The following is a 24,348-nucleotide window of genomic DNA, read 5'->3' on the forward strand; positions in this document are numbered from 1 at the left end:
CCTTCCATTTGCTCACACCCAGAATGTGGATAGTAGAAATAATGCAAAAATGGTGTTCTGACCAGCTGAAGATGCAGGACACTTCCCACATCTGGAAGTTCCTCTCTGATGATTGACAAAGGACACTAAGGAGGCCCCCTGAATCAAGAAATGGAGAATCTGCCACTAAGGTAGAGACTACCTTGTCCAGTGATCTAACAGGATCATCTGTGACAAATCTTCGTGGTCCCTGTTCCATTGATACAGTACCTGCAATTTGAGGAATCTGAGATAAAATCTGTCAAATTAAACTGCATCTGAGTCCCACATCTTTCATACACTGGGAGGAAGAATATTCTGGTGCAGAATGGGACAGACCTGACTTTTTTTGTGCTGATCTAACAAGGACAGACGCAAAGGCACTAAATCGATAGTGGATCCCAGAAAAGACATACAAGTCTGAGGAGTTGAAGAGCATTTTGTAAGATTTACTTTCAACCGTGACTCAGAAACAACTGAAATATCATCTGTGCATGAGACACAGCCAGATGAAGAGGGATCCTGAACCAGAAGGTCACCCAAGTAAGGATTCCTTAAGCCCAAACTACAAATCAACAGAGCTCCAAGCATTTTGTAAGAATGTTGTACTGTAGCAAGGCAAGGTGGGGTAAAAAAAATTATAATTATTAATCAGAAAAGCAAATCTCAATAACGTGAAATGATCACTGAGAATGGGAATATTAAAAAAAAAAAATTGCATGAAAAATCTCCTTTTTGAAAGTAGGAACTTTAAGGAATCTGTTTGAAATGTTCAGATCCAAAACAGGCTAAGTACCTTCCTTTATTTAAACTATATATAGTTTTGAATAAAACCACTGGTTAATTCTGTAGTTGGAAATAGAGCATAATTACTTCTGTTAACTCCAGATCTCTCACACAAACCAAGAAAACCTTGGACTTAAAAGGATCTCAAGACAATCGGCACCTCATACAGTCTTGGAGGGTAAGCTTTTTAGACTTATTGTAATTGGATCTAGACATACCCTTAATTTTTTAATTTTGGGGCAGAAAAGCTATCTTACCCCCAGTGACTATAGCAATAACAGCATATAATGTAGATCCAAAGAGAGATTTACCCAAGAAAGTAATCTGTTTTTAGAAATGGAAACAAAAGAACAAGGCCTCTATTTATCAAGGTCTGTCGGACCTGATCCGACAGTGCGGATCAAGTCCGACAGACCTCGCTGAATACGGCGAGCAATACGCTCGCCGTATTCAGCATTGCACCAGCAGCTCACAAGAGCTGCTGGTGCAACGCCGCCCCCTGCAGACTCGCGGCCAATGGGCTGCCAGCAGGGGGGTGTCAATCAACCCGATCATACTCGATCGGGTTGATTTCCGGCGATGTCTGTCCGCCTGCTTAGAGCAGGCGGACAGGTTATGGAGCAGCAGTCTTTGTGACCGCTGCTTCATAACTGCTGTTTCTGGCGAGCCTGCAGGAAACACGGGGCATTAAGCTCCATTCGGAGCTTGATAAATATGCCCCCAAGACTTAAGCCACAAAGCACGTCTAGTTAAAACAGCTATTTCAGCATTCTTAGCATACATGCAAATTATTTCCACTGCTTTATCACAAATAAAGGCATTTGCTGTTCTCAGGAAATTATGGTGGTCCTAAAACTCATCCAAAGTAGTAGCAGCAACAGAGGCAACACTAGCGCAGGCTGAAATGTAAAGCCTGCAGGCTGAAAGGATCGCCTAAGAGTGGAAATAGCTACATCCACCTTAAGAATATTTTCACAAATCTCTGTATTAACAGAAGGAAGAGAAAACAGACTTAAACTTAGCAAATGGAACATAAATGAACACCTGGCTTTCACCATTCCTAGGCCTAGATTTGGAGTTCGGCGGTAAAAGGGCTGTTAACGCTCCGCGGGCTTTTTTCTGGCCGCACCATAAATTTAACTCTGGTATCGAGAGTTTAATCAAATGCTGCGTTAGGCTCCAAAAAAGGAGCGTAGAGCATTTTTACCGCAAATGCAACTCTCGATACCAGAGTTGCTTACGGACGCGGCCGGCCTCAAAAACGTGCTCGTGCACGATTCTCCCATAGGAAACAATGGGGCTGTTTGAGCTGAAAAAAAACCTAACACCTGCAAAAAAGCAGCGTTCAGCTCCTAACGCAGCCCCATTGTTTCCTATGGGGAAACACTTCCTACGTCTGCACCTAACACCCTAACATGTACCCCGAGTCTAAACACCCCTAACCTTACACTTATTAACCCCTAATCTGCCGCCCCCGCTATCGCTGACCCCTGCATATTTTTTTTAACCCCTAATCTGCCGCTCCGTAAACCGCCGCAACCTACGTTATCCCTATGTACCCCTAATCTGCTGCCCTAACATCGCCGACCCCTATATTATATTTATTAACCCCTAATCTGCCCCCCTCAACGTCGCCGACACCTGCCTACACTTATTAACTCCTAATCTGCCGAGCGGACCTCACCACTACTATAATAAATGTATTAACCCCTAAAGCTAAGTCTAACCCTAATACTAACACCGCCCTAAGTTAAATATAATTTACATCTAACGTAATAAATTAACTCTTATTAAATAACTTATTCCTATTTAAAGCTAAATACTTACCTGTAAAATAAATCCTAATATAGCTACAATATAAATTATAATTATATTATAGCTATTTTAGGATTAATATTTATTTTACAGGCAACTTTGTAATTATTTTAACCAGGTACAATAGCTATTAAATAGTTAAGAACTATTTAATAGTTACCTAGTTAAAATAATAACAAATTTACCTGTAAAATAAATCCTAACCTAAGATATAATTAAACCTAACACTACCCTATCAATAAATTAAATAAATAAACTACCTACAATTACCTACAATTAACCTAACACTACACTATCAATAAATTAATTAAACACAATTGCTACAAATAAATACAATTAAATAAACTAGCTAAAGTACAAAAAATAAAAAAGAACTAAGTTACAAAAAATAAAAAAATATTTACAAACATTAGAAAAATATTACAACAATTTTAAACTAATTACACCTACTCTAAGCCCCCTAATAAAATAACAAAGCCCCCCAAAATAAAAAATTCCCTACCCTATTCTAAATTAAAAAAGTTACAAGCTCTTTTACCTTACCAGCCCTGAACAGGGCCCTTTGCGGGGCATGCCCCAAGAATTTCAGCTCTTTTGCCTGTAAAAGAATAAATACAATACCCCCCCCCCCAACATTACAACCCACCACCCACATACCCCTAATCTAACCCAAACCCCCCTTAAATAAACCTAACACTAAGCCCCTGAAGATCTTCCTACCTTGTCTTCACCATACCAGGTTCACCGATCCGTCCTGGCTCCAACATCTTCATCCAACCCAAGCGGGGGTTGGCGATCCATCATCCGGTGCTGAAGAGGTCCAGAAGAGGCTCCAAAGTCTTCCTCCTATCCGGCAAGAAGAGGACATCCGGACCGGCAAACATCTTCTCCAAGCGGCATCTTCAATCTTCTTCCATCCGGTGCGGAGCGGGTCCATCTTGAAGCAGGCGACGCGGATCCATCCTCTTCTTCCGTTGTCTCCCGACGAATGACGGTTCCTTTAAGGGACGTCATCCAAGATGGCGTCCCTCGAATTCCGATTGGCTGATAGGATTCTATCAGCCAATCGGAATTAAGGTAGGAATTTTCTGATTGGCTGATGGAATCAGCCAATCAGAATCAAGTTCAATCCGATTGGCTGATCCAATCAGCCAATCAGATTGAGCTCGCATTCTATTGGCTGTTCCAATCAGCCAATAGAATGCGAGCTCAATCTGATTGGCTGATTGGATCAGCCAATCGGATTGAACTTGATTCTGATTGGCTGATTCCATCAGCCAATCAGAAAATTCCTACCTTAATTCCGATTGGCTGATAGAATCCTATCAGCCAATCGGAATTCGAGGGACGCCATCTTGGATGACGTCCCTTAAAGGAACCGTCATTCGTCGGGAGACAACGGAAGAAGAGGATGGATCCGCGTCGCCTGCTTCAAGATGGACCCGCTCCGCACCGGATGGAAGAAGATTGAAGATGCCGCTTGGAGAAGATGTTTGCCGGTCCGGATGTCCTCTTCTTGCCGGATAGGAGGAAGACTTTGGAGCCTCTTCTGGACCTCTTCAGCACCGGATGATGGATCGCCAACCCCCGCTTGGGTTGGATGAAGATGTTGGAGCCAGGACGGATCGGTGAACCTGGTATGGTGAAGACAAGGTAGGAAGATCTTCAGGGGCTTAGTGTTAGGTTTATTTAAGGGGGGTTTGGGTTAGATTAGGGGTATGTGGGTGGTGGGTTGTAATGTTGGGGGGGGTATGGTATGTTTTTTTTTACAGGCAAAAGAGCTGAAATCCTTGGGGCATGCCCCGCAAAGGGCCCTGTTCAGGGCTGGTAAGGTAAAAGAGCTTGTAACTTTTTTAATTTAGAATAGGGTAGGGAATTTTTTATTTTGGGGGGCTTTGTTATTTTATTAGGGGGCTTAGAGTAGGTGTAATTAGTTTAAAATTGTTGTAATATTTTTCTTATGTTTGTAAATATTTTATTATTTTTTGTAACTTAGTTCTTTTTTATTTTTTGTACTTTAGCTAGTTTATTTAATTGTATTTATTTGTAGCAATTGTGTTTAATTAATTTATTGATAGTGTAGTGTTAGGTTAATTGTAGGTAATTGTAGGTAGTTTATTTAATTAATTTATTGATAGGGTAGTGTTAGGTTTAATTATATCTTAGGTTAGGATTTATTTTACAGGTAAATTTGTTATTATTTTAACTAGGTAACTATTAAATAGTTCTTAACTATTTAATAGCTATTGTACCTGGTTAAAATAATTACAAAGTTGCCTGTAAAATAAATATTAATCCTAAAATAGCTATAATATAATTATAATTTATATTGTAGCTATATTAGGATTTATTTTACAGGTAAGTATTTAGCTTTAAATAGGAATAAGTTATTTAATAAGAGTTAATTTATTTTGTTAGATTTAAATTATATTTAACTTAGGGGGGTGTTAGTGTTAGGGTTAGACTTAGCTTTAGGGGTTAATCAATTTATTAGAATAGCGGTGAGCTCCGGTCGTCAGATTAGGGGTTAATAATTGAAGTTAGGTGTTGGCGATGTTAGGGAGGGCAGATTAGGGGTTAATACTATTTATGATAGGGTTAGTGAGGCGGGTTAGGGGTTAATAACTTTATTATAGTAGTGCTCAGGTCCGCTCGGCAGATTAGGGGTTAATAAGTGTAGGCAGGTGTCGGCGACGTTGAGGGGGGCAGATTAGGGGTTAATAAATATAATATAGGGGTCGGCGGTGTTAGGGGTAGCAGATTAGGGGTACATAGGGATAACGTAGGTGGCGGCGCTTTGCGGTCGGAAGATTAGGGGTTAATTATTTTAAGTAGCTGGCGGCGACGTTGTGGGGGGCAGGTTAGGGGTTAATAAATGTAATACAGGGGTCGGCGGGGTTAGGGGCAGCAGATTAGGGGTACATAAGTATAACGTAGGTGGCGGTCGGCAGATTAGGGGTTAAAAATTTTAATCGAGTGGCGGCGGTGTGGGGGGACCTCGGTTTAGGGGTACATAGGTAGTTTATGGGTGTTAGTGTACTTTAGGGTACAGTAGTTAAGAGCTTTATGAACCGGCGTTAGCCAGAAAGCTCTTAACTCCTGCTATTTTCAGGCGGCTGGAATCTTGTCGTTAGAGCTCTAACGCTCACTTCAGAAACGACTCTAAATACCAGCGTTAGAAAGATCCCATTGAAAAGATAGGCTACGCAAATGGCGTAGGGGGATCTGCGGTATGGAAAAGTCGCGGCTGAAAAGTGAGCGTTAGACCCTTTAATCACTGACTCCAAATACCAGCGGGCGGCCAAAACCAGCGTTAGGAGCCTCTAACGCTGGTTTTGACGGCTACCGCCGAACTCCAAATCTAGGCCCTAGAAATTAGTTCAGAAACTGAATCAGCTGCCTTAATAAAATTACCAATTAACCGATTGCTTGACTATAGCAGGACAATCCACTACCTTTAAAACAAATAAAACTTCCCAAAATAAAGCATGAATATGCTCAAGCTTGAAATTAAAGGACACATCCTCTGCCACAGCAGTAGGGTCCTCAGTCAGAAATATCCCTATCATCAAAGAGCAACTTAGAGGGGCCGCTCCTAAATCAAGTCCCTAATGATCTAAAGGCCAAAGAAGGACCACTTTCTAATTCTTTCAAATATACTGTGGATCCACAAAGAGCAGCTTGCTGTAGAAATAAGGGTTGGTGAACTAATCCACATTACACCTGGGAGGCCTGTGACATATCTCACTGAGAAAAGTCATTTCACTGCCTGCCTGATAGCTTATTTTCTATCTCTCTGAAGGCAAAACCTGGCCTCAAATTGGAAGACCCCTCTCAACGATGAGTAGATCTGACTTATACCTCATTCTTCACCAAGGAGGCAAAAAAAAGTGACTGAAGATCATGGGAAGTGGGAGTGATTTTAAGCTCTGGTTAGTTGGGGTTTCTTTTTCTTCCTCTTAGTGGTCAGGAGGGGAATTACCCACACAACAAACCACTCACTCACCATACCAACGTACAATACCCACACACAACCACTACCCAATGTACAATACAAACAACCAACCACCCACTGCAACAGTGTACAATATCCACATACAGCCACTACCCAATGTGCAATATCCATAAACCGCATCAGTGTATAATATACCCATACTACCACCACTCCATATACAATACTCCAAACCAACCATCCACCACTCCAGTGCACCATACCCCCATACATAGAACCATTCACCACCCGGTAGACAATACCCCCCACACGCACAACCACCCACCGCACAGTGTACAATACCACACACACACAACCACCCACCACCCAGTATACAATACCCCAACACAGCCACCACTCAGCGTAAAATACCCATTCATACATTTGTGGATAAATATGGTTAGAAGAACTATGTATTGGATTAATATGTGTTTGATTAAGGTGATTAATACATGTGTGCGTGGGTAAAAGGAACAGGAAAACAAAATGTATATGCATATTTTTCAAGTAAGCATATATTTTGTTTTCTTTCATCAGATGTTGAGAGTCCACAAGATATCACTTGTGAGAAGTCCACAAGATCACCATGAAATAGAGGTGCCAGAACAGTTAAAACACTACAGGCCAAAGTGATAAAACTTTGAGAAACTATGCAAAGATTACACAAATAGCTGCCTAACAAATCTGCTCCTTAGAGGTCTCATAAAAAGGTCCAAGATAGTGAAATGAGCAGTAAACCACTTGTTGGGGGGGGGGGGGGGCTTTTACAATTCAGATTGAGCATGTCATTTTAAACAACTTTCCAGTTTATTTCTCTTATTCATTTTTTTTTTAATTCTCTTGATATCCTCAGGATCGTACATGTGTTTGCAGTATTATAGGATAGCAGTTTTGCAACATTATATATTTGCAAGAGCACTTTATGGCCGCAATTTTTCTTGCCATGTTGTGTTTTAGACATGAGCACGCTGCCTACCTAGGTATCAATTCAAAAAAGGATACCATGAGAATGAAGCAAATTTGATAATAAAAGTAAGTTGGAAACATTTTTTTAAATTTTATGTTCTGTCTGAATCATGAAATAAAAATGTTGAGTTTCATATCCTTTAATGATTGATGTAAGCCACTGCTATGACAGTATGACTTGAATCAAAGAAAAGATTTTTCCTGAGGTCAGGCTAACTCTGACGTGTCTTGAAGATTGCTTGTAGTTCAAGAATGTTTATAGGTAACCTCACCTGCCAAGGAGACCACACTCCTGGCATTCTCCAAGACCCCCAAACTGCACCCCAACCTTGCAGGCTGGCTTCTGTGTAAAACATTACCCAAAATGGCTAAAGAAGATGCCACCTGAACAAAGTAATGGTGAGAGTTTGCCACCAAGTTAGAGACTCTGTTATCCTGTGATCTAACAGTATGCACTGAGACAGATTCTCGTGGTCCCCATTCCACTAATGCAGAATCTGCATTAGGAGGGATCAAATATAAAATATGATAAATGGGATTGAATCTGAAGTAGCAACGATGAGATCCACAACTTCCATTCTCCGAGCAACGGAAGGAGGAGGATTAAGCACAGGCCTGTGCAACTTTAAACTGAACTGGGTGGTCAGACAGAGATACATAGTCGCTGAATCGAAAAGAAGCCTAAAAAAAAGACAGGTCTGAGGAGTTAAAGAGCACTTTAAAAGATTGAGATTACAGCCAAGACTGTGAAGCAGTTGTTCTGCTTGAGTATGAGACACAGCCAGAAGAAAAGAGAGTACCTGGACCAAGTCAGAAACTATAGAGATTTTTCAAACTTAAATCACAGTCAACAATGCTTCTAGAACCTTGGTTTAAAAAAAAAAAACTCAAGACCAAATGGAAATTCCAATAACTGATAATGCTCATCTTTGAAAGCTAATCTCAGAAACTTGACATGATCCCTCTGAATGGGGATATGTAAATAAGAACCTTACGTATATATAGAAGGCATAAACTGACCTTCTGCACTAAAGGAAGTAAAATGTGAATTGTTACTATCTTGAAAATAAGAAGTTTCAGGAATTTGTTCCGGGTTTTCAGATTCAAGATAAGCCAAAATAATGCCTTCATTTTTTTGGTACTAATAGAGATTGGTTTATTTCTAAAAAAAAAAAAAAAAACTAACAATAACTCAACCATTGTTTTCAGATCTCTCCCTAAAATTATCTCAAGGTACTAGAGACGGGAAGAATCTCGCTTGAGGTGGTTTTGATCAAACTGTTTATTAATACCCCTGAGAAATTATTTCCAACACCCATGGATCTTGAGCAGACTTCTCCTAAACTTCCTGTCTCCTAGCAGTGACTAGTTTGTGATGGTGCACAACTTCATGTGGACTTGGAAGCTGGGATATACTTCTTGGGTAACTAACTCTAGGCAGAGGAAGTAACTTTTGATTCTTAGATTTCCAAAAGAAACAAAAAATAATCCTTGGGATCTAAGCTTAACTTTTATTATTCAGACAGATTATAAAAATAGGTTTCCAATTTACTTCTATTATCAAATTTGCTTTGTTCCCATGTTATTCCTTGTTGAAGAGAAACCTAGGTAGGTGTCTATAGCACTCTTGCAAATGGATAACATTCTTGCAAAACTGCTGTCATATAGTGCTCCAGACGTGCAAATTCCTAGGCTTAAATCTCTGCTATTTAACGAAGAGTTGTCACAGCAAATTGCAGTAGCAGATTCACAGGTAACATTGACAACAGCCTAAACATAAAGACTGCAAGGCAAGAGCTGAAATTACCTACTATACAAAACCTTCAAACTCTCAATTCCTGTTATCCTTAAAATGATCCCTTGGCTAAAAACAGAATTTATGTTTACCTGATAAATTACTTTCTCCAACGGTGTGTCCGGTCCACGGCGTCATCCTTACTTGTGGGATATTCTCCTCCCCAACAGGAAATGGCAAAGAGCCCAGCAAAGCTGGTCACATGATCCCTCCTAGGCTCCGCCTACCCCAGTCATTCGACCGACGTAAAGGAGGAATATTTGCATAGGAGAAACCATATGATACCGTGGTGACTGTAGTTAAAGAAAATAAATTATCAGACCTGATTAAAAAACCAGGGCGGGCCGTGGACCGGACACACCGTTGGAGAAAGTAATTTATCAGGTAAACATAAATTCTGTTTTCTCCAACATAGGTGTGTCCGGTCCACGGCGTCATCCTTACTTGTGGGAACCAATACCAAAGCTTTAGGACACGGATGAAGGGAGGGAGCAAATCAGGTCACCTAAATGGAAGGCACCACGGTTTGCAAAACCTTTCTCCCAAAAATAGCCTCAGAAGAAGCAAAAGTATCAAACTTGTAAAATTTGGTAAAAGTGTGCAGTGAAGACCAAGTCGCTGCCCTACATATCTGATCAACAGAAGCCTCGTTCTTGAAGGCCCATGTGGAAGCCACAGCCCTAGTGGAATGAGCTGTGATTCTTTCAGGAGGCTGCCGTCCGGCAGTCTCATAAGCCAATCTGATGATGCTTTTAATCCAAAAAGAGAGAGAGGTAGAAGTTGCTTTTTGACCTCTCCTTTTACCAGAATAAACAACAAACAAGGAAGATGTTTGTCTAAAATCCTTTGTAGCATCTAAATAGAATTTTAGAGCGCGAACAACATCCAAATTGTGCAACAAACGTTCCTTCTTTGAAACTGGATTCGGACACAAAGAAGGCACGACTATCTCCTGGTTAATGTTTTTGTTAGAAACAACTTTCGGAAGAAAACCAGGTTTAGTACGTAAAACCACCTTATCTGCATGGAAAACCAGATAAGGAGGAGAACACTGCAGAGCAGATAATTCTGAAACTCTTCTAGCAGAAGAAATTGCAACCAAAAACAAAACTTTCCAAGATAATAACTTAATATCAACGGAATGCAAGGGTTCAAACGGAACCCCCTGAAGAACTGAAAGAACTAAGTTGAGACTCCAAGGAGGAGTCAAAGGTTTGTAAACAGGCTTGATTCTAACCAGAGCCTGAACAAAGGCTTGAACATCTGGCACAGCTGCCAGCTTTTTGTGAAGTAACACAGACAAGGCAGAAATCTGTCCCTTCAAGGAACTTGCCGATAATCCTTTCTCCAATCCTTCTTGAAGAAAGGATAGAATCTTAGGAATCTTTACCTTGTTCCAAGGGAATCCTTTAGATTCACACCAACAGATATATTTTTTCCATATTTTGTGGTAATTTTTTCTAGTTACAGGCTTTCTGGCCTGAACAAGAGTATCAATAACAGAATCTGAGAACCCTCGTTTTGATAAGATCAAGCGTTCAATCTCCAAGCAGTCAGCTGGAGTGAGACCAGATTCGGATGTTCGAACGGACCTTGAACAAGAAGGTCTCGTCTCAAAGGTAGCTTCCATGGTGGAGCCGATGACATATTCACCAGATCTGCATACCAAGTCCTGCGTGGCCACGCAGGAGCTATCAAGATCACCGACGCCCTCTCCTGATTGATCCTGGCTACCAGCCTGGGGATGAGAGGAAACGGCGGGAATACATAAGCTAGTTTGAAGGTCCAAGGTGCTACTAGTGCATCTACTAGAGTCGCCTTGGGATCCCTGGATCTGGACCCGTAGCAAGGAACCTTGAAGTTCTGACGAGAGGCCATCAGATCCATGTCTGGAATGCCCCACAATTGAGTAATTTGGGCAAAGATTTCCGGATGGAGTTCCCACTCCCCCGGATGTAATGTCTGACGACTCAGAAAATCCGCTTCCCAATTTTCCACTCCTGGAATGTGGATTGCAGACAGGTGGCAGGAGTGAGTCTCCGCCCATTGAATGATTTTGGTCACTTCTTCCATCGCCAGGGAACTCCTTGTTCCCCCCTGATGGTTGATGTACGCAACAGTCGTCATGTTGTCTGATTGAAACCGTATGAACTTGGCCTTTGCTAGCTGAGGCCAAGCCTTGAGAGCATTGAATATCGCTCTCAGTTCCAGAATATTTATCGGTAGAAGAGATTCTTCCCGAGACCAAAGACCCTGAGCTTTCAGGGGTCCCCAGACCGCGCCCCAGCCCATCAGACTGGCGTCGGTCGTGACAATGACCCACTCTGGTCTGCGGAAGGTCATCCCTTGTGACAGGTTGTGACAGCCACCAACGGAGTGAGTCTCTGGTCCTCTGATTTACTTGAATCGTCGGAGACAAGTCTGTATAGTCCCCATTCCACTGACTGAGCATGCACAGTTGTAATGGTCTTAGATGAATGCGCGCAAAAGGAACTATGTCCATTGCCGCTACCATCAAACCTATTACTTCCATGCACTGCGCTATGGAAGGAAGAGGAACGGAATGAAGTGTTTGACAAGAGTTTAGAAGTTTTGTTTTTCTGGCCTCTGTCAGAAAAATCCTCATTTCTAAGGAGTCTATTATTGTTCCCAAGAAGGGAACCCTTGTTGACGGAGATAGAGAACTCTTTTCTACGTTCACTTTCCATCCGTGAGATCTGAGAAAGGCCAGGACTATGTCCGTGTGAGCCTTTGCTTGAGGAAGGGACGACGCTTGAATCAGAATGTCGTCCAAGTAAGGTACTACTGCAATGCCCCTTGGTCTTAGTACCGCTAGAAGGGACCCTAGTACCTTTGTGAAAATCCTTGGAGCAGTGGCTAATCCGAAAGGAAGTGCCACGAACTGGTAATGCTTGTCCAGGAATGCGAACCTTAGGAACCGATGATGTTCCTTGTGGATAGGAATATGTAGATACGCATCCTTTAAATCCACCGTGGTCATGAATTGACCTTCCTGGATGGAAGGAAGAATTGTTCGAATAGTTTCCATTTTGAACGATGGAACCTTGAGAAACTTGTTTAGGCTCTTGAGATCCAAGATTGGTCTGAACGTTCCCTCTTTTTTGGGAACTACGAACAGATTGGAGTAGAACCCCATCCCTTGTTCTCCTAATGGAACAGGATGAATCACTCCCATTTTTAACAGGTCTTCTACACAATGTAAGAATGCCTGTCTCTTTATGTGGTCTGAAGACAATTGAGACCTGCGGAACCTCCCCCTTGGGGGAGGCCCCTTGAATTCCAGAAGATAACCTTGGGAGACTATTTCTAGTGCCCAAGGATCCAGAACATCTCTTGCCCAAGCCTGAGCGAAGAGAGAGAGTCTGCCCCCCACCAGATCCGGTCCCGGATCGGGGGCCAACATTTCATGCTGTCTTGGTAGCAGTGGCAGGCTTCTTGGCCTGCTTTCCCTTGTTCCAGCCTTGCATTGGTCTCCAGGCTGGCTTGGCTTGAGAAGTATTACCCTCTTGCTTAGAGGACGTAGCACTTGGGGCTGGTCCGTTTCTACGAAAGGGACGAAAATTAGGTTTATTTTTGGCCTTGAAAGACCTATCCTGAGGAAGGGCGTGGCCCTTACCCCCAGTGATATCAGAGATAATCTCTTTCAAGTCAGGGCCAAACAGCGTTTTCCCCTTGAAAGGAATGTTAAGCAATTTGTTCTTGGAAGACGCATCCGCTGACCAAGATTTCAACCAAAGCGCTCTGCGCGCCACAATAGCAAACCCAGAATTTTTCGCCGCTAACCTAGCCAATTGCAAAGTGGCGTCTAGGGTGAAAGAATTAGCCAATTTGAGAGCACGGATTCTGTCCATAATCTCCTCATAAGGAGGAGAATCACTATCGATCGCCTTTTCTAGCTCATCGAACCAGAAACACGCGGCTGTAGTGACAGGGACAATGCATGAAATTGGTTGTAGAAGGTAACCTTGCTGAACAAACATCTTTTTAAGCAAACCTTCTAATTTTTTATCCATAGGATCTTTGAAAGCACAACTATCTTCTATGGGTATAGTGGTGCGTTTGTTTAAAGTAGAAACCGCCCCCTCGACCTTGGGGACTGTCTGCCATAAGTCCTTTCTGGGGTCGACCATGGGAAACAATTTTTTAAATATGGGGGGAGGGACGAAAGGTATACCGGGCCTTTCCCATTCTTTATTTACAATGTCCGCCACCCGCTTGGGTATAGGAAAAGCTTCTGGGGGCCCCGGGACCTCTAGGAACGTGTCCATTTTACATAGTTTCTCTGGGATGATCAAATTCTCACAATCATCCAGAGTGGATAACACCTCCTTAAGCAGAGCGCGGAGATGTTCCAACTTAAATTTAAATGTAATCACATCGGGTTCAGCTTGTTGAGAAATTTTCCCTGAATCTGAAATTTCTCCCTCAGACAAAACCTCCCTGGCCCCCTCAGACTGGTGTAGGGGCATATCAGAACCATTATCCTCAGCGTCCTCATGCTCTTCAGTATCTAAAACAGAGCAGTCGCGCTTACGCTGATAAGTGGGCATTTTGGCTAAAATGTTTTTGATAGAATTATCCATTACAGCCGTTAATTGTTGCATAGTAAGGAGTATTGGCGCGCTAGATGTACTAGGGGCCTCCTGAGTGGGCAAGACTGGTGTAGACGAAGGAGGGAATGATGCAGTACCATGCTTACTCCCCTCACTTGAGGAATCATCTTGGGCATCATTTTCAGTGTCACATAAATCACATCTATTTAAATGAGAAGGAACCTTGGCTTCCCCACATTCAGAACACAGTCTATCTGGTAGTTCAGACATGTTAAACAGGCATAAACTTGATAACAAAGTACAAAAAACGTTTTAAAATAAAACCGTTACTGTCACTTTAAATTTTAAACTGAACACACTTTATTACTGCAATTGCGAAAAAGTATGAAGGAATTGTTCAAAATTCACCAAAATTTCACCACAGTGTCTTAAAGCCTTAAAAGTATTGCACACCAAATTTGGAAGCTTTAACCCTTAAAATAATGGAACCGGAGCCGTTTTTATCTTTAACCCCTTTACAGTCCCTGGTATCTGCTTTGCTGAGACCCAACCAAGCCCAAAGGGGAATACGATACCAAATGACGCCTTCAGAAAGTCTTTTTTATGTATCAGAGCTCCTCACACATGCGACTGCATGTCATGCTTCTCAAAAACAAGTGCGCAATACCGGCGCGAAAATGAGGCTCTGCCTATGATTAGGGAAAGCCCCTAGAGAATAAGGTGTCTAAAACAGTGCCTGCCGATATTATTTTACAAAAATACCCATATTAAATGATTCCTCAAGGCTAAATATGTTATATATGAATCGATTTAGCCCAGAAAATGTCTACAGTCTTAACAAGCCCTTGTGAAGCCCTTATTTACTCTGTAATAAAAATGGCTTACCGGATCCCATAGGGAAAATGACAGCTTCCAGCATTACATCGTCTTGTTAGAATGTGTCATACCTCAAGCAGCAAAAGTCTGCTCACTGTTCCCCCAACTGAAGTTAATTCCTCTCAACAGTCCTGTGTGGAACAGCCATCGATTTTAGTAACGGTTGCTAAAATCATTTTCCTCTTACAAACAGAAATCTTCATCTCTTTTCTGTTTCAGAGTAAATAGTACATACCAGCACTATTTTAAAATAACAAACTCTTGATTGAATAATAAAAACTACAGTTAAACACTAAAAAACTCTAAGCCATCTCCGTGGAGATGTTGCCTGTACAACGGCAAAGAGAATGACTGGGGTAGGCGGAGCCTAGGAGGGATCATGTGACCAGCTTTGCTGGGCTCTTTGCCATTTCCTGTTGGGGAGGAGAATATCCCACAAGTAAGGATGACGCCGTGGACCGGACACACCTATGTTGGAGAAAAGGAAAAGTAGCACACCTGGTCAGAGTGGAAAAAAGCTGAATCTGAGCAATCAGGAGTGCAGAGATTTGTTCCTGTTTGATTTCAGCCACTGGATTGCAATACAAACAAAGGGAACATGTAATTCAAGATGAATGAGCAGGGAACCACTAGGGCATTTATCAGACTTGCCCAAGTTTCCCAATACATGGCACAATAATGGAGCAGCTCGTTATTCAAACATTTGTTTAGCTCATTACATGAAAGTTTAATAATATAACTTAGATGACAAAATCTTCAGGTTTACTCAAAGTAGGTGATGCACAAATGAATACACCCCATAACAAAAACTATTACATCTTGTATTTTGTATGACCTCTATGTTTTTTAAGGACAGCAAAAAGTCTTCTAGGCATGGAATGAACAATTTAGTGGCATATTGCAACATCAATCTTTTTGCATTCTTTAAGAATTACCTCTTTTAGAGCCTGGATGCTGGATGGAGAGTGATGCTCAACTTGTCTTTTCAGAATTCCCCATAGGTGTTCTATTGGGTTTAGATCAGGAGACATACTTGGCCACTGCATCACTTTCACCCTGTTATTCTTCAGAAATGCAACAGTGGGCTTAGATGTATGTTTCAGGTCATTGTCATGTTGGAAAACTGCATGACAACCAAGGGCATGGAGTGAAGGTACCATCTTCTCTTTCAATATAGAGCAGTACATCTGAATTCATGATACCATCAATGAAATGCAGCTCCCCGACACCAGCAGCAGTCATGCAGCCCAATAGAAGGACACTGCCAGCACCATGTTTCACTGTAGGCACCATGCACCAGGTAAGCACCACTGTGCTTACCTCAGCTGCAGAAACTGCTTACAGTAGGCAGGACCATAAAAGCATCTCACAAGAATTCTACAACCCAGGGAATTGGCATTTTACCTCGGGAGGGTTGTGGATCACACAGGGAGCAGCACACTAAACCACAACATTGATTGATAAATCCCCATTTCACTTTGGAGACCTGTGACATTTCCACACTGAGAAAAGATGTTTCACTGTCTGGATTAAAACTAGTGTCCTCTGTCAATAAGACATCAAAAAAGCAAAACATGAGAGAAGATCCAGGAAATGTAGGAGGGATTTAAAGCTCTCATATGTTGGGTTGTTTTGCCTCCCCCTAGTGGACAAGAGGGTTACTTCCCACACATGATGTCTCATGGGACTCTCACTATCTGATGTAATAACTAGCGTGTTATTTTTACCCAGCCAAAATAGTCTCTCTACTTTAGAAAAGAAGTTGTAACTGATACACGTACAGTCTATCTAATTAGAGGGACAATGATTCAGATAGAGCAGGGGTGTCCAAACTTTTCTCTCCAGAGGTTTTGGAACTACACCTCCAGAGGTTTTGGAACTAAAATGCTGGCTAAGCATCATGGGAAATGTAGTTCCAAAACCTCTGGAGAGCAAAGTTTGGACACCCCTGAGATAGAGCATACCATTTTAAACAATGCTCCAATCTATTTCTATAATCTAATTTGCCTAATTATTAAGGTATCCTTTGTTGAAAAGCATAGCTAGGTAGGCTCAGCATCTTGGTGCTATTTCCTGGGAAATAGCACCAAGATGCTGAGCCTACCTAGCTATGCTTTTCATGTGCCGAGCCTACCTACCATTCAGTCTATTTGGTAGTAATACAGTAGACAAGAAATGGTAACAATAAAATTGTGGCACCGTTCAGGGCCCAATACCCCCACTCACCACCACCGCCCAGTGCCCAAAAGACATGTGCATTCGGATCCTTTGTTAGGATCTGAATGTGGAAGTGTGCACTATTCAGCTCTTTTCTGAGCTAGATTGATTCTTGTGCAAGGTCACTACATTAAGATCTGGACTTGCACAGACGTGGTGATCTTGCACAAGAAGCAATCCAGCTCCGAAAAGAGCATACTTCCGCATTTGGATCTAACGAAGGATCCATATGCACATCCCTACTACCCAATACCCCCACTCACCACCACCACTCAGTGTCTAATAACCCCACTCACCGTCACCACTCAGGGCCCAATACCCTCCACTCACCGCCACCACTCAGTGCTCAATATCCCCACTCATCGCAACCGCTCAGTGCCCAATACCCCCACTCACTGCCACGGCTCAGTGCCCAATACCCCACTCACTGCCACTGCTCAGTGCCCAATACCCCCACTCACTGCCACTGCTCAATAACCCAACTGCTCAATACCCCCACTCACCACCACTGCTCAGTGCCCAATACCCCCACTCACCACCACCACTTAGTGCCCAATACTCCCACTCACTGCCACTGCTCAGTGCTCCATACCCCCACTCACTGCCACTGCTCAGTGCCCAATACTCCAACTCATCACTAATGCTTAGTGCCCAATACCCCCACCAACTGCCACCGCTCAGTGCCCAATACCTACGCACACAGTCAACGTTCAGTGCAAAAACCCACACACCGCCACTGCTAAATGTGCAATACCTCCATATATACTCTCTGCGCTGTGTATACACCTGTAATTCGTAAATAAAACAGTCTTTTAAGATCTACACTAGTAATTACCCCTCCCTCTTAGTGTTAATGTCACTTACCAGAATTCCGAAGTTGGTCCTGAAATGAGGAAGCCAAGGGGTAGTTTTCTGAGGAGGTGTGAAAACCAGAACTTCTTCCTAACAAGATAAAAGACAAATTTGTGAGTGGTCAGTAGGTGCCAGTGCCATCTATTTCTCATTGAGGTGAGTGATTAGTAGGTGCATTTGCCATATATTTCTCAGTGAGGTGAGTGGTCAGTAGGTGCATTTATGATTGTTTCTCAGTGAGGTGAGTGGTCAGTAGGAGCATTTATGATTGTTTCTCAGTGAGTTGAGTGGTCAGTAGGTGCCTTTGCCATCTATTTCACAGTAAGGTAAGTGGTCAGTAGTTGCCTTTACGATTAGTTCTCAGTTAGGTAAGTAGTCAGGTGCATTTATGATTATGTCTCATTGAGGTGAGTGGTCAGTAGGTGCCTTTACAATTATTTCTCAGTGAGGTGAGTGGTCAGTAGGTGTCTTCACTATCTATATATTAGGTCCCAATATATATATATATATAAAAAAAAATTGCTGATATATTTGAATAAAAGGAGAGGACCCATGAAGTGCAAGCAAGTGAAGATGCCTGCCTCACACTAAAAAGTCTCCTCACTAAAAGGGTGGCAAGAAAAACATGGCTGGAACCCTATACATAACCTGCACTTCTGGCAATGTATCCCAATTATAATGCAGGTTACTTCCCTGAAATGCCCAGCTAACTCCCACAGAATGCCTATATCTAAGTCAAGTCTTTGCTATACCTAACTAATGAAGACAACCAAAAAACTCCCTATTATAACTATAGGAGCAATGTCGATTTATGTATATACAATGTTAACATGACGTGCATTTTCATGTATAATGCATATTATTTTAATCAATGTATAGAAATTAAACTGCTTTTTTGTGTGTTTTTTATGATTTTAAACAAATATATAATTGTAAATATTCATTTGTTATCAAAAGTCAGTAGTGAAAACTTTAGATTTTTATTTATCGGCATGCTGTTATGTAAAACTATAATTTTAAATCAGAAAAATTATACCAGAAAAGAAAGCAGTTTGATTTCTTTACAATGATTAAACTAATATGCATTATATGTGAAAATGCATATCTTTTTTTAAGTTAAATATTTTGTTGAATTTTTGAAAAATAAAAAAAGATTACAAAAATATGATGACATAAATAAGAAAGTTTGTCAACTCACTTCTTTGGTAACAATTGTACATTATATGAAATTATGATGTGACAGGATATGAATTGAAGAGGATAGAGTATCAAAACACTGAGCTTGATAAAAGTACACATTACTCATAAATTGAAAAGAAAAAAAAAGAACGAACAATTTGCACAGTTTATCTTTAAAAAAAATATATATCTTATGAAGAAACATCTGACTTTTGGTCATGCATATGTGTCTGAGTAATAAAAGAATACAATAGTCTCTAGATCTAGAGAAAACCCCAGGTGAGACCACTACCAACATACCATGATGTTTAAATGGTGTCTTTCCAAAATAATTCAACATTAAAGGAAGAAATCGAATTTCCCAATTTTTACATAATGTGGTTTTTCTAATTGCAGAGTTTTAGTTGCTAGTTGTATTTCTATTAACAGTAGGTTGGAGTTTGGGATCTTTTCTAGTATCTTGGGATAAGGCTGTTAATTCTGTTTATCTGGAGCTTTGAGCAGTGGATCTAGCAGCTTGCACATCATTGACCACTGGTGCTGGTGAGACTGTTTGTTTTTTAGATATAGTAATTGTCACATCTAAATTTCCCCTATTTGTCAGGCAATTTAGGTGTGTATATTTGTTGAATATAGTCTAAGAGTTCATGTGGGGGTCTTCTATTTTGTGGAAGGGAGGGCTATGAGAATATAATTTAGCATAGTACTGTTAAAATGTTTCACCAATATTGTTGTTAGTGTTCAAAGTTTTGTCTTTGAATCTCAAAGAGTGAACAAAATATTTAAACCTTTTCTTTTTGAGATCTCTTGCCAGGAGTTGGCCAGATTTGTTACCTTCAAGGTGGAATTTATAATGAATTCAGATTTGTATATGGGTTTTTTGTAAATGGAGGAAATCATGTACCGCGTTTCTTGCTTCCTTGACTCTAAGTTCAACACTTAAATTACATAAAATAAAAAAACATATTGCAAAAAAAACACTACCAAAAATAAAAAGTATTTTTTTATATTAAAATACCCTTAAAAATAGCCCACCCCAAAATAAAAAAAAAACTTTATACGAGCACTAAAACCTAACCTAAAAAATGCCCATAAAATGATTACAGCTCTTTTACATTTAAAATAAAAAATCCCTATTCTAAAATAAAAAAATCCCCCCCACAAAAAAAAAATCTTATACAACCTAAACTAATAATTGCCATGATAAGGAAAAATTTTTAGGGCCCTATAGGACTTATTTTTTAATGTAAAAGGGCTATTTAAAAAAAAATCCCTATCCTAAAAAAAGGGTTGCCCTTAGAAGGGCATTTGTCTTAGAAGAGCACTTGTTAGGTCATTGCCCTAAAGCAGATCAAGCTCTTCTGTGAGGAAAAAAATATTAGGGTTAAAAGGTTTTTTTAGTATAGGGTTCTAAAAATAAACCCTATCCTTAGAAATCCCTAAGTTAAAAAAACCCAAACCTTTAAAAAAAATTGGTATGGCAATGCCCTACAGCAAGCTCTTTTGTGAATAAAAACAAAAAATACCCTTTTCTAAAAAATAATCCTAACCTAAAAAAAAAACAACAAAGTTTCTACTCAGAAATCTATAAAAACAAAGAAAAAAGAGCGCCCAAACGCATCTAAGTGCAGACTGTCTGTACAATATTTATTAACACAAAATAAGAATATCTCACATAAGGAAATACACTCACAATTTAAAAAATCATAGCACGCGATGTATAAAATCACCCAGTAAATGTCTCCTTTGCTCCGGCTCCAGTGGCGTTGCGCGTGACGTCAGTGTCACGGCTGTGTGTAGCTGAGTTAGCTTCTGACCAATCAAGCGGTAACTTCCGTAGATCCCTTCTCCGCTATTGGTTGGTTGTTACTGGCAGTGGAAAATGCTTTCCCAATATAGCGATGTGAGTCTTTCTCACCAAAGTGTATATCGTTAGACCATAGATTGGCATATAGACACATAAAACATCTATCCTCAGCCCGCTTGATGTATTCCAACTTGATAGATATATACAACAGAATTGCGGCCTCACTTGATAAAGGTTATATAAAAACTGATATGGGCAGTGTGAAAGCCCCCTCACTCAACGTACGTTTCGTTCTGTGCTGGAACTTTTTCAAGAGTGCTGTTAATCTCTGACTTCCTACCTTTTAAGGGGAGTGTCAGTCTACTATTTAACTGTTTCAGTGCCTGTTCTCCGGCTTTGCTAAATTAGTAATACATGTTAAAAGTGCACCAATGTACTATTATTTACATCTACTTATCATAAATATTGCATTATTTACATTAATTTAAATACATCAGTAATAATGCTGTAAAAAACATGGATCATCTAAAAAAAATAAAAAACATTTTCATTTAAATATATAAATACATTGGATCGTTAAAAACATAAATATGTACTAAAATATTATCCAGATATTAATACCTACTACTACCCTAAGTTAAAAAGGCTTGTATATCTAGATCAATATTTAACCCTTGTGGATAGAGACAATCCAACTTTTTTATCCAAAAGGTTTCTCGTTGACGTAATTTGAGCAGCCTATTGGTGTCCCATATATTAGGAGGGACCCATTCTATAATTTTAATTTCTAAGTCCTTAGGATCACAACTATGCACCTGTTTAAAATGCTGAGAAACACTATGAGTTTCAAACCCTTTCTCAATATTATTTAGATGTTCCCTGAAACGATATTTTATTTTTCTCTTCGTTCTACCTACATAGATATAATTGCATTTACACTTAAGGTGGTATACCACATAGGTGCTCATACAGGTACACCTATCCTTATTAGAAAACCTTTTTGAATTGTCAAAATTTTCAATCACATTGTGGTTATTCGGTATATGGGGACACATAACACAATCTTTCTTTTTACATTGAAATGTACCTGTACTCATTCCCCAGTCTGACATCTTTACTGGTGGTTTACTCCGGAGTTTACTAGGGGCTAAAATGTTTTTTAAATCCCTATTTTTCCTAAATACCATTTCTGGCTTTTCACCCAGTGAATTCTTTAGGATGGGGTCTAGTTGTAATACCTTCCAATGTTTATTTAGTATATCCTTGATCTTATAATGTTGGTTATTGTATTTAGTTATAAATAAAGGATTTTTATTTTCCACTACAGGATGTTTAGTGACTTTCTTGCTATTTATTTTATCTAGTAAATGTTTTCTATCCATCATATCCACCTTATTTTTCATTGTACAAAGGAGTTCGCTATTATATCCTTTATCTAAAAAATTTTTGGTTAGAATATCAGCTTCGTGATTATAGTCATTTTCATTTGTGCAGTTGCGCTTAATGCGCTGGTACTGTCCCAGAGGTATATTGTTTTTCCACCGTTTATGGTGGCCACTTTTTGCATTTAATAATCCATTTCTGTCAGTTTCTTTTCTAAAGTTCTTTACTGCTATTTTGTTATTATCCACAAAAAGTGTTAAATCCAAGAAACTGATATCTGTCTTTGATTGTGTGTATGTAAATTCTAGATTGTAGTCATTGCGATTCATGTGTTTTATAAATCTCTCTATTTCTAGGGGTTCTCCCTCCCAAATGATGATAATATCATCTATGTACCTGTAATACATGTATATATTAAACAGGTACGGGTTATTATTCCATATTTTGAATTCTTCAAAATTAGACATGTATAGATTCGCATACGATGGGGCAAAAGTCGTCCCCATCGCTGTCCCCTGTGTTTGTTTGTAAAATTTGTTTTCAAATAAAAAATAGTTATGAGAGAGGATAAACTGAATAGACTCAGAAATGAACTTCGATTGAATCTCAGATATGTTTCCTTTTCTGCATTCCTCCTTAATTACTATTACACCCTTACTGTGGGGTATACTAGTGTACAATGCTGATACATCACATGTCACCCAACTAAAGTTTGGCCTCCATTCTTTTCCTTCAAATTTACTAATTACATCCACAGTATCTCTAATGTAAGAAGGTATTACTTTAACTAGGGGTTGCAAAAAATAATCAATATATTTTGACATGTTGTCGCACAAAGACCCAATACCTGACACTATGGGCCTGCCAGGTGGTTCCCTCGCGTTTTTATGCATTTTCGGTAGATGATAGAAGCATGCCACCTTAGGGCATGCTTCATATAAATATGCAAATTCATTTTGATTTAATATTCCGTCTTGCTTAGCCTTACATAGAAACTCAAATATTTCTTTCTTATAATTTTGGGTAGGATTAAACGTTAAGGGTTGATATGTATCTTCATTACTCAACAATTTATATGCCTCCTTCAAATAGTCACATCTGTTTTGGACAACCAATCCACCCCCCTTATCAGCATTCCTATAGACTACATCATAGTCCTCAGTTAAAGTTTTGAGAGAGGCTCTTTCTTCTTTAGTTAGATTATCATTTCTACATTTCCTTCCATATGATAATTTGTTAATATCTTCACAAACTAGTTTATTAAATATTTTTATAAATTCACTCTGACTGTTCTGTGGATAGAAGATAGACTTCCTTTTGAGGGGGCAATGGCTCATTAGTGAGTGATTCTCTTCATGTAGAGAGCAATTCAATAACTCCTCTTCTAAATCATTGTTATATTTAATTTGGGTAAGGTTTTCATTGTCAAGTACTTCTAAATTCCTCAATGTTAACATATCTTCATCACTAAATTCCATATTATCACTCAAATTTATCTTATCATAATATCTCTTTAAAGTCAATTTTCTAATGTATCTCTGTACATCTATAAATAATTCAAATTGATTGGGCTGTGAGATAGGGGCAAAATTTAATCCCTTCGATAATAGTTTCATTTGATTTTCTGTGAATGTTTTATCCGATAGATTGAAAATTAACTGATGACCTGTTTCTAATTCCAACCGTTTCTGTTCCTTTTTTCGTTGTTTGTTTCCCCCTCTACAGCCTCTATATCTTCTAATTGCCTTTTTGGTTTTCTTGGGGTATCTAGGGCCTTTGTATACGCCCCCCCCATTCCGTTTTGTCCCCTTGTCGCCAGGGGGGAGTTCCTAAAAAATGCCCCTTATTTTGATTGCCCCGTCTTTGTTCTCTAGGGGACCATGTTCTAGGTTGGTAACCAGAATTATAGTTATTCTCTCTAACCTTAGGTTTTGCTCCTTGATGGTTCCATCTAGGGCTATGATTCCCATATACCCTATCAGTCTGATTTACATTAAACTGGAATCTATTGGATGTCTCAATATTCGGGCTTTCCCCATTTTTCTTATCCCATATGATATTGGGTGTTCTATAACCACCGTTTCTATTG

General features: G+C 40.0%; 1 protein-coding gene across 3 annotated transcripts in view; it reads right to left on the reverse strand.

The window, feature by feature from the left end:
* The window catches only part of CADM1 (cell adhesion molecule 1), a 636,874-nt gene that overhangs the window by 373,943 nt on the left and 238,583 nt on the right, over positions 1-24,348 (reverse strand). For all 3 annotated transcript variants that reach the window (XM_053691376.1, XM_053691375.1, XM_053691374.1), the window contains exon 2: positions 17,903-17,980. In XM_053691376.1, the coding sequence (XP_053547351.1) occupies positions 17,903-17,980 (78 nt within the window). The remainder of the gene's footprint in view (positions 1-17,902; positions 17,981-24,348) is intronic.

The sequence above is a fragment of the Bombina bombina genome, chromosome 8, assembly GCF_027579735.1.
Source record: "Bombina bombina isolate aBomBom1 chromosome 8, aBomBom1.pri, whole genome shotgun sequence".
Classification (NCBI taxonomy): Eukaryota; Metazoa; Chordata; class Amphibia; order Anura; family Bombinatoridae; genus Bombina; species Bombina bombina.